At 36.6% G+C, this 15510-nt stretch overlaps 1 protein-coding gene across 5 annotated transcripts in view; it reads right to left on the bottom strand.

Annotated features, from left to right (window-relative positions):
• TTN (titin) overlaps window positions 1–15510 on the bottom strand; it is a 247435-nt gene that overhangs the window by 156367 nt on the left and 75558 nt on the right. Inside the window, exons 85-107 of one of the 5 annotated variants that reach the window (XM_065670237.1) lie at window positions 12972–13253; window positions 12423–12701; window positions 12030–12311; window positions 11628–11906; window positions 10856–11143; window positions 10434–10712; window positions 10070–10348; window positions 9693–9971; window positions 8871–9158; window positions 8435–8722; window positions 7580–7870; window positions 6577–6864; window positions 5493–5585; window positions 5089–5371; window positions 4660–4840; window positions 4225–4314; window positions 3875–4142; window positions 3517–3777; window positions 2733–2942; window positions 2548–2625; window positions 2408–2434; window positions 1681–1728; window positions 116–172 (exon numbers count right to left, since the gene is read on the bottom strand). In XM_065670237.1, coding sequence (XP_065526309.1) covers window positions 116–172; window positions 1681–1728; window positions 2408–2434; window positions 2548–2625; window positions 2733–2942; window positions 3517–3777; window positions 3875–4142; window positions 4225–4314; window positions 4660–4840; window positions 5089–5371; window positions 5493–5585; window positions 6577–6864; window positions 7580–7870; window positions 8435–8722; window positions 8871–9158; window positions 9693–9971; window positions 10070–10348; window positions 10434–10712; window positions 10856–11143; window positions 11628–11906; window positions 12030–12311; window positions 12423–12701; window positions 12972–13253 — 4998 coding nt within the window. The remainder of the gene's footprint in view (window positions 1–115; window positions 173–1680; window positions 1729–2407; window positions 2435–2547; window positions 2626–2732; window positions 2943–3516; window positions 3778–3874; window positions 4143–4224; window positions 4315–4659; window positions 4841–5088; window positions 5372–5492; window positions 5586–6576; window positions 6865–7579; window positions 7871–8434; window positions 8723–8870; window positions 9159–9692; window positions 9972–10069; window positions 10349–10433; window positions 10713–10855; window positions 11144–11627; window positions 11907–12029; window positions 12312–12422; window positions 12702–12971; window positions 13254–15510) is intronic. The other 4 variants (XM_065670238.1, XM_065670239.1, XM_065670240.1 and 1 more) reach the window with 4 other exon arrangements.

Here is a 15510-nt window from a genome sequence, read left to right as displayed (position 1 = left end):
TTAAAAAAAAAAAGGGTTTTTTTTTTTTTTTTAGAATTAAAATTAAAAAAACCCAACCAACTGACAGTCATAATTAAACATACACACACTGTCCAAACAATTTATGTATTCTTACCTGGCTTTTTCTCCTCTGGTGGTGGAACAAGAGGTAGAAGAATAGGAATAGGGGCAGCTAATAGGAAAAACAGAACATATAGAATAAAATATCAGTACAGAATCACAGAATCCCAAGGGTTGGAAGGGACCTAAAAAGATCATCTAGTCCAACCCCCCTGCAAGAGCAGGGTAACCTACAGTACATCACACAGGAACTTGTCCAGGCAGGCCTTGAATATCTCCAGTGTAGGAGACTCCACAACCCCCCTGGGCAACCTGTTCCAGTGCTCTGTCACTCTTACAGTAAAGAAGTTCTTCCTGATGTTAACGTGGAACTTCCTATGTTCCAGTTTACACCCATTGCCCCTTGTCCTATCACTGGATATCACTGAAAAAAGCCTAGCTCCATCATCCTGACACCTACCCTTCACATATTTGTAAACATTGATGAGGTCACCCCTCAGTCTCCTCTTTTGCAAGCTAAAGAGACCCAGCTCCCTCAGCCTCTCCTCATAAGGGAGATGTTCCATTCCCTTAATCATCTTTGTGGCTCTGCGCTGGACTCCTTCAAGCAATTCCCTGTCCTTCTTGAACAGAGGGGCCCAGAACTGGACGCAATATTCCAGATGCGGCCTCACCAAGGCTGAGTAGAGGGGGAGGAGAACCTCTCTTGACCTACTAACCACTCCCTTTCTAATGCACCCTAAGATGCCATTTGCCTTCTTGGCCACAAGAGCACATTGCTACGATGCTTTCCTGTAAATGAAGAAAAATCCCAGGACATTTGGAAAATCTATGCAATGATTTTCTCATGGCATGTTGCTCATTCTGAATGTTTACTGGAAGTGGAAGAATATATTTTGAATGGAAATCCCCAGTCTACCTTTATTTGAATTCTGACCCTTCTCAGCTTTATTTTCTTTAGTGCCATCAGTTCCATATCTTTGCTGATAGTAATCAATCTAAATATAAATCTTTCCCCTCCTGCTGCTACAGAAAGCTCCTGCTGCTACAGAAAGCATTATACCAAGTTATCCTGGAAATGAAACACAGGAGATTGAACTTCTAAGGTTCATAGTAAACTTGAATGTAACAGAAATACACATAATGTTTGAAGTCGATAGGCAAATACCAGAGCCTGGGGAGAGATCAGTCGAAATAAAAATACAACTTATTGTACTACTTTAAAAGATTTTCTCCTTTTTTTTTCTCCAAAGAGTAGCAATTCAGGCAGCTTGTGTAAAACCTATCTCTTTGGTAGAAAAAGAAGAAAAGGAGAAAATAAAGATCAGAAAAGGAAAGTGGAAATAAGAGGAAGATGGAGTGAATAAGAGACTGATAGGAAAACAAAAAGGAAAAGACACAATCTTTTTCAGAGAGAAGGCTTCATTCCGACCATTATTTGTGTATAGTTTTCTACACAGAAAACAAGCCCATCCAAGCCAAGCCTTACTCATATTATATTTGTATGAAAACAATTAACTAGATCTTATCATTGTCTAAGATTTTTCCCTGAGGTTCCCACTGGTTTGCTGCTTTAGTGCAGATATAAAACAGCACTGTGGAACTTGGATGTTAACCTACCTTCAGCTGCTTTTTGAGGTGGAACTGCAACCTTGGCATCAGGAACATCTAGAAAACCAAAATGTTTAATTGAATTAATATAAAAATAGATTTGAATATGTTGTCCCCAAGAATAGTAGTTCATGGTGCTTTAACTGTGGTTTTCCTAGCATTAAAAGACTGCAGCCTACCTCAAGATTAAGCTAGCTGATCAATAGATAACCAATTGCATTAATCTTTCAATGTGGCTAGACTCTACACTGTTTCATTTTATTTCTAAATAATTCTTGCATAATTTTGGAGTATTGGGTCTTAAAAATAGTCAAAAAAGACCATTGTATATCATAAAGAGGTGATTGCTACACATTCTGCATACTTGGTTATTTATTTTCAGTTGTGCAGAGGATATGAAATCTACTCATTGGTACCTCTTAATGGTTCTATTCCTCAGTCATTGAAACAAAAATGAACTTTTGTGTTTTGAAGAATGTACAAAATTCTACACAGATTTTAAAAAACAGTAATATCACTGATTTTGGAGTTACCAAGTTATTCATTGCCACTGTTTCTTAGAATAAATAGCTCCTCATATGATGATGAGGATGAGGAAAATTTTCTCAGGGCCTAGGCTTGACTTACTATAACAAGGAAAAAGGGAGTTGAAAATCAAAAATAGAGCAGAGCAAAACACTAAATCTATGACAGAGTGAAGTCTTGATCTTGTACCAGTCTTGCTCATCATCTTTACCTGGCGGCTTCAACTCCAGTTTGATTTCTGCAAAAAAATATTAAATTTACTTTAGTACTATATGTATTTCCAGAATCATGCTCAAACTCACAAATTTGCAGATGGTTATGATCATAAATTTGTTCAGCAAATTCACTAACCTTTGGTTACCAGATAGAGCTCTGCAGTGCTTCTTGCTTCTCCTCTTGGTTCAAGACGAGCAATTACAGAGTATACACCTGCAACAGCCAAGAATGTTTATATTTCTATGCCTTTAGCATTAAAAACCAGACAACAAAATCAGATAAAAGTAAAGCATTAGCACAAATATTCCATGCATTTTTACCTTCATCCTCTGCATTAACATTGTGAATGGTCATATAATGACAGCGACCTTCACTTCTGAAGCTGTACTTGGGACTCTCTCTCAGTTCGGTGGGGCCTTTATACCATGTCACAACTGCATCATCAAAAGACACTTCGCACTCAAAGGTTGCAGACTGGTGTTCACTCACTACAATGTTCTGTATGCTCTTAGTGAACTGAATTGGTTCTGCTGTTTTTAGAAACAAAAAATATATTAATTGTTATGCATCATCAGGCCATTTAGCTTATCTAATTCCCTCTCATTGTTTCCATAATAACAGCTACATTACAGTAAGAGATAGATCTTGAAAAAGTAGAGTAAGAAAAAGGAATTCCATCTTCTTGAAGTCTTCTATGTAAGAATGAAGATTAGAAGACACAAGAGTACAACTATAAGAAGATTGCTGTGCAGATAAATCATACAAGAGAAGTCATTAAGGAGATGAAAGATAATGAATAATTAAGAAAAAGAGGAGGTCGAAGGAAAATATAAGATTATCAGAGAAAAAAAAAATAAAAGCAAGCATGACTCGGATTCTTTGAGGGCCAGGGGTTATTAGGTATGATGATTTAGTCAAAAATACTAACAGAAATACGACACATGTCTGAAGAGAAAGGACAGCAAACTTTCTTATTTAGTCCATTTCCAAGTTTGGGAAGACATTTTTTAAGAAATTCCTTTTATTTTCATTTGTTCTTTTATAGAACCTCCAGAAGGTGCTTATCACTATCATAACAAAGAGAATTTATATCTGTTTACAAACCTTCAATGGCCAGATCTGCAGTTGTTTCTAGATTGTCAAGCTTGCAGGTATATTGTCCCTGGTCTTCTGTTCTAACATCCTTGATGATGAGTTTGTGTACTTTGTCAGACACTTGTGTTGAATATCTCCCTCCTATCTTAATGGGTCTCCCATTTCTATACCACTGAGACTTGGCATTTGGGATAGAGAACTGACAGGACAGCGTGCAAGTGTTTCCTTCCTTGAAAGTAGTGTCATGGAGATGCCGCTCAACTGCAGGTTCTATCAGCATGTTAAAACATACATTTTAGCAGGCATCAGACAGTGGAAGAATTAATTTGTATATTAATTCAAATACATACTTCAAAAGCATACTTACCTATCACAGTTAGCCTGGCACTAGCAATGTGTGGTCCACACACTATTCTGAAATTTCCCTGATCTTCAAGTTGGCAGTTCCTGATTCTCAGTATGTGGCGATCACCTTCAATTCTAATTTCATATTTGTCATTGGAGTCCAGCTTCTGAGTTCCCTTGTACCATGAAAGTTTAATTTCTGGATAGTTAATTTTAATCTCACATTCAAAGATAGCATCCTCATCTGTTAAAACCGTCTGATTTTCAATGTCTCTGATCAGAGTAATAGGCTGAAAAATATTAGTTTAAATTAGTTTTAAGTTCCCTGTTATAAGTTTGAATATTTCATAAATTAATCCAAAAATATGTTACCTCTGTTTGTGAGAGTCGTTGTTGAATAAAAGCTACAAGTTCATCAAACTCCTGATCTTCTCTTTGAGCTCTTTCTGTAAGCTCAATTTCCTGTAAAAAGGCAGAATATACTAAAAGATTAAAGAATGCAAAATGTTAAGCTGTCATGGTAGTCCAACATAGGATTAGCTCCTACATCAAATTTTCTGTAACTATACTGCAACTAGCGTTATCTCCCCATCTTAAAAATTTAAGCCAACTTAGGAAGACTTAAGAAGACCCATTACTTCTTCTTGGGTTTGAGTGTGCAAGAAATTGAGAACTATCTGTAAAAGATCCAAAGAGGAGCCAGAAATTCCTGCACAAACTGTAACATCAGATCATGGACAAGAAGTTTGTTCAAATGAACCACGTTACTCTTAACAAAGCCAGTGCTAAAGTCACACTGTATCTTACCAGTCTATGGCTTTCTTCTGCTTGGGTTTGCTTTAATAACTCAAAGGCTTGCAGGAGGCCACGGAAATCTGTAATTCCATACATGCGAGCATATTTCTCATATTCTTTGGGATCTACGTTTTTAAGAAGTTCCAAGATATCAATAGGTTGCTCTTCCTCTCCTTCCTTCCTTTTTGGAGTGCTATTCAAAGCAATGACATAAGATAAACATGTAATGCTTCATTTGTATAAAGCTGTTCAATGAAAAAATGAATCAGCTTACAGCTTCACTGTGGAGTGGAATCCTTTAGTTTTGTCTAGTCAGGTGCTTCTACTTTTATAAGTTATTAATGTTTAATGAATCTTATAAAATATATGTTGAACTGAGATATGTAATAAACGTTTCTTCTGTGTTGACGGCAAATTAATCTATAAAATCTTCCCATATACCTTTTTAGTTTTGCCCTGAGATCCCCTTCAACAACTTCTTTCTTTCTTTCTTCAACTTGTAGGTTTACACTCCTCTCAATTTCACCATGTTGGTTATAAGCTACGCATTTGTACATGCCAGAATCAGTTTTTATCGTGTCCTTTATTTCTAGTTTGGCTTCATCTCCTCTCTGCTGGATTGTAATCCGACCTCCCTGGTTAAGTTGCCTCCATTTTCCCTTCATCCATTTAACATTTGGAATTGGGTCTCCTCCAACTTTTGCAATAAATTTTGCAACAGTTTCTGCAAAAAGGTGCAAATAAGGAAGCTAAGTCTTTCCAGCTGTCTACAAGAGCAGGACATAATCTCAAACAAAAGGTACAGGCAAATAGAAGACAATGTACTTTCTGAAAAGAATTCTTACTTTCGATGACTTTGATACTCTGAGGCTCTGACACAAAATAAAGTTTTCCTTCCAGTTCTGCTTTCTTAGCTGCTGGTGCAGCTGCTGGTTTTTCTAAAACATAAGAGTAAAACAATAAAACAGATAGTTCCGTGTAATAATTTATGTTCATGCATGATGATGCTTCCAATGGAATGGTAAAAAAGGAATTAATTACAAAGGTGGAACAAAATAGTATGCAAGAGATAAAAATGCAAAATGTTTTTATGTTGTTTTAGTTAACTTGCATTTTTCTTTCCGAATGAAACTGAATACTGTGGGCCAGATTGTGCTGTTCATTAACTTCAGTTAGGTCATTCATATTCTGCATGGATGCAAATTCATAGATAGATATGCAAATAAGAAGCCTCGCTTCTTATTTGTATAAAAACAGCTCAGTTTTTGGTGAGGTTTCTCTTTTATGTCTATTTCTGAAAATTTCACCCTTGAAGTCACTTGCGTTTTTTCATCAGTGACTGTTAAGTTCTTTTTTTTTTTGTTTGCTCAGTTCTTAGCCTTGTGGCTACCCATATAGTAAATAATATACTATTTCTGCATATTACTTAACTTTTACGTCTTTCATGCAATGGTAAGGCAAGACACACATGGAAGGACACATGCTTAGACTGTATTTGCTTTCAGCTAAAAGTTCTAAATATAAGAGTCCTGAAGCAATTAGCTTCATGCTCAATCAAATCCTTTCTATATTTTCTTTTAATAAACACCACTGTTCCCATCCTCTGCATAAAATTTGCATGTCCAAATAATTTCACTCATTTAGCTTGCATTTTTCAAAAATTTAGTGTTTAGATTTAGCAACTAAATTCTTAGTCTTTTTGGTAAGAATACAGTGTTGATTTGACACTGATCTCCCACTGTTTATGTCCTATTTGTGTAGAGTAAATTTTCAAATATACTGTCTTTCCAGATTGTGTGGTTTTGCAAATAACTAAAATATACTAATTGTTTCTATTAGATTAACATTTTTGTTCCACAGAAAATAAACTGGGATGAAACTTGGGTTAAATTTTTGTCATACACTTTTGATTGTCTGCATTTATTGTACCTTTAACGGTCACTTTAGATTTGCAAGTGTCAGTGCCAGCTGCATTTGAAGCTTTGCATGCATATTCTCCTGAATCGGATTTGGTAATTGCAGCAAGTTCTAGAAGAGCTACTCCATTAGCAAAGCTGAAGTTGCATCTGTCTGAAGCTCTTATTTCTCTGCCTGCCTTCAGCCACTGAATCCGGATTGGCTGTGATCCTTGGACATGGCAGCTGAGCTGTATAGTATCACCTTCCTCTGCTGCTGCTGGTTGAAGAGGCTGGTCAAAAACTGGAGGCTTTTTGGGTTCTGGAATACGAAAATGCTTGAGTGAATACTCAAGGGAGGAAAGTAAGATTAAGAATGCAAGAGAAAAGGAGATACATGTGATACTTAAGAAGACAATGGCAAAGAATGAAGAAGGATAAACAGAAGTCCGAGAACATCGATCATAGTGTTAGAAAATGCAGTAAGTACCAAGACAGTGTGTTTTCTATGCAAACAGCAAGAAATATCTTTACTCCACACAGCGAGGACATTCACATGTGAAAAACACTGTAAGAATTAAAACACTGCTATTAGGCTGCAAAACTATGTAAGCACCTTTAAAGAAAAAAAAATATGCAATCTCCTACAATAGTATTACGATGAAGTGCCATGCTGCTATAACACTCAGTCAAGGCTGCACAAGCTTAGGTGTAAGTGCACAGAAAAACTGTTTTTCTGCGAAAAGAGGATTATTAAAAATTCAACAGGAATGTCACAAAGATTTCAATGTTCAATTTATATCAGTCATAGCAAATAGTGAAAAAGAAACCCCTCCTTGAAAAATATTGTTTTATTTTAATAAAAAAGAATTCCTTAATTTTGTGGTTTAACTCAGTTTAGTCTGTCCATCTCAGGACAAATTACTGCTGGACAAATTAAAGTAGGTAAAACCAGCTCATAAGATAGAAGCTGTATGTTTTCAGCTAACATGCAACAAAGAAAAGTAAGAAGCAAAGTAAAAAAGACTTCAACTAACCTCTGATAACAACAGAAGATGTACACAACACGCTTCCTGCTTCATTGGACACTTTACAGGTATATAAACCAGCATCTGATTGCTCTACACACTTTATGTGCAAAATTAAGGTGTTATTTTTGAAAGATATTTCACAATGAGGGCTTGAATGAACTTCCTGATTGTTTTTATACCAAGCAACAGTCAAAGGCTGAGAGCCAGCAACACGGCCCTCAAGTTTAAGTTCATTCCCTTCTGTTTCTTCTACTGCTTCAGACAGTTTCTTAGTGAAAGTTGGTGGAGATTTTCGTTCTGTAAAAAAAAAAAAAAAAAAAAAGGAACAAAATTAACAAAATTCTATGAATGAAATGGAAATGGAAAATTCTAAAGAAAATGTTTCAAGAAGAAAAAAATCAACATTGGGGAATTAATATTTGCTCTCATTTAAATAGGATATTTGGGGTTTTTTAAGTGAAAGCGTGCTAAGATAAACAGCACGTGTCTTGCTTTTACAGGCACTGTCATATTTGATTTTCCTATATGAAAAAAAAATCCTCTTACATTTTTACATCAAATGCCATAAAAGCCCCAAGATTTTTGTCAAGTTCCCAAGAAAGAAATAGGCCAAAGACTATAAAAAACTACTCCAAAGAAAACATTCATTCATTTCTCTTCCCATCATTTCTGGTGACCAATCCTAACCCTCTTCAGAGATACATAGGTACCTTCAGGTACTTTCAAGCTATATCTCAAAAGTTCTTCTCAAAGTTATCTTGCAGCAATAAAGCTAACTTCCTTTATAATTAAAGTCAGAAAAATGTACGCACAAAAATGTACGCACAAAAGTGTACACACAATGTATTATCTATTCAATACCTTTAACAGTCAGCTGAGCTGTACAAGAGTCCTTTCCAACTTCATTGCTAGCATAGCATGTATACTGTCCAGAGTCTCCCCTCTCAGCCCTCAAGATGGTCAAGTGGGCTGTGTTGTCTACGTAACTGATTTGGTAGTTTCTTCCTGTTCTAATCTCTTGGTTATCTTTTGCCCAAGTGACTTTAATAGGCTGTGTTCCAGAGATGTGACACTCAAAGTCAGCACTTTCACCGATAATACCATCAACAGGTGTAATTGGGATGTCAAAAAATGGAGGAGTCTTCCCTTCTGAAGAGTGAAACAAATAAAAAGGCATCAGTTTAAAATCCTGATTTGCTTTAAACCTGTGCGAAATAAATATAATTTGTACAGTATTAAATCTATTTCTAAAGTTAGTTTTGAGATATTTCCATTAAATATTTCATAGCCCACTGACCTGTAAGGACAAGCCTGCCACTAGAAGAAGCTGTCCCAATTGCATTAGTAGCTGTGCAGGTATATTGCCCCATAAGGCTCCTATCTGTTTTCAAAATCTGAAGAGTTGCTACATTATCTACGAAGGATGCATGAACATTGTAGTCCTCTTTTACACGTACACCGTCTTTAAACCAAGATACTTCTATAGGTTCTGAACCAGCAATGCCACAATCAAATGTAACTGATAAGCCAACAGTTTCATGGACATCTCTTAATTTTCGCGTAAAAGAAGGAGGAAGTTTACGCTCTGTAAGAAAACAGGTATTGTACAGTGAAGGCTTTCAGAAGATACACACCTATTGTTGTACTCAACAATAACTACTGCCTAATATACTGTAGAGTACACTCGACTTATAACTTCTGATTAAAAATATTATTCAGCATGTCATTTATTTGGAACTTGATGTGAAAAGAGCACTGCACATATGTTTGCAGTAAAATGTATAACCATTCTGCCATCAGTTACACCCAGTGACCCTATTAAAACCTCAGGACTGCTAATGGTAGAAACAATCAAAGAAATATCCTCAATGGGAAAGAAGATGCAGAAGCTTGTATCCCTACAGAAGAGCTGTGATCAATGAGAGACACATTTTGACTAGCTTCACTGGTAGACTTTTGTTAAGAGAAGACAATAACGCAGAGACAAGCCAAGTCAGGAAACTGTAAAGCATTTAACACAGAAAAGGTAATCTTTGGGTTGTTTGTTTGTTCTTTTGAAATAGCAAACATACTTAAGAAAAATATGCCATTTTTGCATGTTTTAAAACTAAATATTCACCTTGAACTGTCAGCAAAGATGATGAAGCAGCCTCACCAACAGCATTTTCTACTTTGCAGATGTAGTCCCCACTGTCACTACTGTCTACCTGGCTGAAAACCAGAGTGGCAACTTGGTTTTTAAAGTGCATTTTCATAGCAGCAGTTCCTCTCAGCTTTGTATCACCTTTGTACCATGATACAATCATTTCTGGTGTTCCAGCAACCTGGCACTGTAAGGATGCAGAATCCCCAACAGTCACCTGCACTGGCTCCAAGGGTGTAACGAAGTAAGGTGGTTCTGAAGAACAAATATACGCCATTAGCACAGAAAGGTATTGCACAATGAGCATCGGTAGTTCAAATAATACTTGATGAAATGACTGTGGCTTGACGCACCTAGTATTGTGATTGCACCATGACAATTATCTTGTCCAGAATCATTTTCAATATAACAAGAATATTGCCCCTGATCTTCTAGTTTGCTATTAGGTATTTCCAGTATGGCAGATGTTTCTGTAGTGGTGATGCTACACCTTTCAGAGTGCATTATTTTTACTCCATTTTTCTTCCATGTCACTGAAATTGGTGGAGTACCCGTGTATGTGCATTCCAAGATTAAATTTTTTCCTTTCTCTACACTTAAATCATTCACCCTCTTCACAAATTTGGCTGGTTCTATAAAGAACAATGGGAAGAAAACAAATTAAATAAAGCCAAGAGATCATTTTTAGAAGCATAAGAAATAGTAGTCTGGACAAACCTTTGACAAAAAGATGTGTTGTGCAAGAAATCTTCCCCGCTTCATTAGAGACCTGGCAAGTGTAGTCTCCACTCTGAAGCGGATGTACATCAAATAGCTCCAGTTCTGCAACTGAATCTTGCAAGGTGATATTGCATCTGTGTCCTGGTGCTAGCTCAACACTACCTCTAAACCATTTAACTTCCAATGGAGAGGAGCCTTTTATGATACTGGTAAAGGTTATGTTTGCCCCAGATAAAACATTCAGTGGTTCAGGTTTCTTCACAAAAGATGGTGGTTCTAAGCATGCAAATAAAACAAAAGAAGTACATTTCAACTTCTGATGAAGAGCATGATAATAAGAGATATGTACAGAGCAAAGAAATAAGTTTTTTTGAAAATATATTTGTGCCTTCTGACTCTGGCTTCTTATTTATACTGACCTCTAACACTCAAAAATGCGCTGCACTCATCAGACCCAGCTACATTACTAGCTGTGCACAAGTAAGTTCCCATATCAGATTCCTGAAGTCCATTCACTTTCAGAGAACAGGTATTGTCTGTAAGAGTAGCCTGATACTTGTCTCCGCTGATAATCTCCTCTCCATCATGAAACCAGGAAACAAGAATAGGTGGTGACCCATAAACTTTGCACTCCAGTACAGCAGAAGAACCCAGCTGACCATGTGTTTCTTTCAGTTTTCTTGTGAAAGAAGGAGGTATAATACGATCTGCATTTTTTTAAATGGAAAAAAAAAAAAAAAACCATGAGGAGCTTAAAATGCAGGAAGTTTCCCATGCATAATAAAATCACTGAAATTTCTTTTGATGTATCTGCTTAAGCAATCTGTTTCTACACACCTAAGTAATCGAAAAATAGTTGATGGTTAAGGATATGTTGGACCTTTCATTCACACTTTTGAGGGACACCTTTTATTTCTGCATTTCTTTTTCACAAGAAATATTGCACCAGCTGTCCAAGAAGACATGTAGACTAAAGCCAAAGAAATGGAGCCCTTGCAACAACTCAAGCCCTTGCCCCTCAGAGGTTAGATAGGCATCCATTCTTGATGTCTGTCAAAGTGGCTTGCCAAGTACTCCTAAGATTATACAAGCAATGAGTCTCTCAGGCTGCCAGTCTAGAGAATCAGTTTGCTATCTGAAGGTGTTATAAAAGAACCATAGGATCAGATGTGACTCGAATAGTCAACTAACCTGAGACATGCACTGAAGCTGTGCAGCTGCTTTTACCAACACTGTTTTCCACCTCAAAGGTATATTCTCCACTGTCTTCTAGTCTTGCATTGAGAATCTTAAGCCCGGATACTTTATTGAAGAAACTGATTTTATATTTATGGTCAGTGGACAGTTCATTCCCATCCTTAAGCCACCTAGCAGTAAGCTCTGGTGTGCCATCTACTGTGCATTCCAGAGTACATGAATCTCCTGCTGTAACTTTGACTGGGCCTGGCTTCTCAACAATGACTGCAGGTTCTGCAATGAGATGCAAGTCACAAATATTTTAAAACCAACAATGCAATAATTATTAGTATTGTAAAAATTGAAATTTTAAAGCACAGTAGACCACGTTGTGGTTTTTAATCTCATGCTACCAACCTAGAACTCTCAGTGTGGCAAAGCACTCCTGAACTCCAGCATCATTTTTTATCTGACAGACATATTTCCCAGCATTGGCTGGTTCTGCATTTCCAATCCTCATAGTTGCAATGTTTTCTGAATAGGAAATCCAAAGATTATCACTTTCTCTGATGATTTCCCCTTTGTCTTTTAACCACAGAACAGAAATGGGCTGTGATCCTTCTACTGCAGCCTGCAGTTCAATCGACTCTCCAACTACAACAGTGAGATCACTCAGCTTCTTCACAAAGGTTGGTGGTGCTATTTAAGAGAAGATATTTAACAGTAAAGAAAACATGCCAGTAGTGGCAAAGTAGGAGGAGAATGACAGGAACAATGCAATGCCAAGAAGATGCCAATCTTTATACAAACCTCTTAGTGTTACAGAGCCAATGCAGGAGTCACTTCCCACATCATTTACAGCTTTACAGTGATATTCACCAACATCTGCAGTATCCACACTGAGAATGTGAATACTAGCTAGGTAGTTTTCAGACATGACCTTATACTTCTTGCTGCTCCGAATTTCTCGTTTGTCTTTGTACCAAGAAATCTGGAACGGAGGAGTGCCCTGAAGCTCACATTCTAGGTGAATATCAGACCCTTTCAAGGTCTCGATTGGATGGGGCTTCTTGGTAAAAATGGGGGGTGCTGGAAAAAAAAAAAGGGGAAGGAGTAAATTTTGTGTTATTTGAGGGAAGGAGATTAAAGAAGACAAAGTATTCAAGTAGCCACTCTGATGCTAAACAGCAAAGACAAACCATAACTAAGATAGATATCCCACAGTATAACAAGCAGACAAGAGATTTGCCCTCTATTCACACAGGTTTTGGCCTCTCTGACTAAAGAAAGTGGGATTTAAGAGCTTCTCCAAAACGGAAGACTCATAGAGATAGGTAAGGAAAGAACTGTGTTTCTGACCTTTTACTTTCAGTGAGGTACTGGTGCTTGCACTACCCGCTGGATTCTGAGCTTCACAAGTGTAGTCACCACTGTCTTCAACACTGAGGTTGTACATTTCAATGACTGCCACTGAATCCACAAAGGACATTCGGTATTTTTCACTGGGATGGATCTCAGTTTCACCTTTGTACCAGGTGACTTTAATTTCTGGAGATCCACCTACTTTGCATTCATACTTAGTGGAATCATGCTGTTTCACAAGTCTTGAGGAGTCAAGTTTCTTAATAAACCTTGGTGGTTCTGGAAAGCCAAAAAGTGGAAATGTTGCTTTAAACTGCACTGATTCTTTGAATAAACAGGGAAATATGTGAGACAAAATGTAAACTTTCTGGACTTATGCAAACATTTTAATTTTGTAATTGCTATGATTTTTTTTAAAGATTATTTTAAGTTTCTTTTATTTAGGACGCAAACTAGTTCTCTATATGCATTTCAGCTAGTTTCTCCTTACTTTTTTGTCCCACTCTACTTCTCCCATGAATTCAGTACAGATCAACCAATGTGTGGTTTCCTTTAAGTAATTTCCTCTAGCAATACATGAGTACTCAAAATACCTGATGAAAATGTAAGAATCCTAACAGTTCAGCCAAGAAATAGTATTAAGAGCATTTATGCAGAGCATTATAGCAACTGCTTTATATCTTAAAATGTCATTAACGACTGATACAGTCAATAAATGTGCCTGCATTTATAACACTTCACAAATTTATGGCAAAGCCAAACATAAAGGTGCACATAAGGAACGGAAGTCAAGGAGATTGGGTAGCAAACAATATAGGGTTAAAAAATCATGCTGGGAAAAATTGTGAGATGGTTGGTATTAAAGAAATTAGTGTTAAAGGTTGTATGACTGAAAAGTAAACAATTTTTTTTTTGTAAGGAGATAAAGAAGTGGAGGTTTGACACTTTTCTTCAAAAGTACTGTGTGCATGATTCAGAATCACAAGACTGAATGCTCACAGATCAAAGATATAACTAGTAAACCCACGAGGTGGTAACGTGGGCACAACAAACAAATCTCCCTGCAAAACAGGATGAAGTGCCTCTTTGTGCATCTGTCTGTAAAGTGTAGGAAGAATATCTATTTTATTGTGGGTTACTTCAACCTGTGTGACATTTGCAGAACATCCTATGTTGTTAGTAACAAAACTTCCTTAGAGTTTCTAAAAATAGAAATGATGGTTTGTTTAGATAAGGACTCTTGGAACCTTTGTATTATATTATCAGATTTCACTTTGGCAAAGAAGTGAATCTCTATCTTCATACTAACAGCTGATGAGTAGTAACAGTCTAATTCCATTCCTTACCAAAAATGAGAATACATCACCAGAAATGTAGATATACAAGTTAGTAAGGTATATACTTAGAATGTAAAGCAGTTTCTATAACCTAAAGCAATTGTGAAAACTACAGAGTGAGAACTTTAGCTGTTAAAGTATGAAAAGTAATAAAACTCTGGGAAATTACCAAGGTCAATCAAACAAAAGAACTTAATTCTACAAACAAAAGGATGTGTGTTGTAGAAATAAGACAGCATCTGCTCAAATGAAACACACACAAATCAATACACAAAAGAGCTTTCTCTTCCAAGTTCTATAGAAAATGGCTGCCAAACAATGAATATCATTAATTTTACAACCCTAGGGAAACTGTACAAATTCTAAAGGATTAAAGTGAGTGTCAGTGTAAGTTCAGGATCAAAAAAGAAAATAATAATTGTGGAGGAAAAAAAAAATCAGGATTCTATGAATAAAGAGCTGAAGAGTAAGAAAACATCTAAGGTCAGGATCTTCTTGTGAATGGTAACTCTAGTCAAATAAAATTCTGGGTAATATCATTAATAATAAACAGAATTATGACTGTGGTGGAAACAAGCTTTAAATCTTTTAAAGAGGTTACGTTTCTTGCTACAGTCCTTCAATGCTTTTTGTAAGTCAAACTACATAGTAACAGCATCCCTACTTGTCACTGGATCCACAAGTATTTCAGTCTGCCTCATTCTTTCTGCCCCCACCAAGAAAAATGTATCTATGGATAGAACATACTCTAGATATAAGTATGTAATACATTTGAAACGCAGTTATTAGCGATTTTGCTAGTGGTAGTTCAGCTTCTTATGTTATTTTGTCTTACAGAATAAAAGTCATAGTATTTACTCTTGAAATGTTTTTTTGATTTTTTTCCCCCCAAAGTTCATACAGAGAGAAAAAAAAAGGGGGGGGGGGAGGGAGGAGGCACTAAAAGAACAGGGACATTTGAACTCATGCATTATTTAAGAGCTGCATTTTACATTCTTTCTTTTATAAAATCACTAAGTATGAGATATCCGGAATAGCTATAAACAAATCCCGTGTTCCCACCTACATTAAGGAAATTAACAAGCGTCATTTGCACCAAGACAGTTTGATCCAGCCATAAATTTAGATGACTAAAAGATTCTCCACTATATGGAGAAGCAAGTGTTGGAAGAATGGATATTTGTCACCAAGTGTACTCT

The sequence above is a fragment of the Lathamus discolor genome, chromosome 3 (genome assembly GCF_037157495.1).
Source record: "Lathamus discolor isolate bLatDis1 chromosome 3, bLatDis1.hap1, whole genome shotgun sequence".
NCBI lineage: Eukaryota > Metazoa > Chordata > Aves > Psittaciformes > Psittacidae > Lathamus > Lathamus discolor.
Note: the sequence above shows the minus strand (reverse complement) of the source record. Positions and strands in the feature narration are given on the sequence as shown.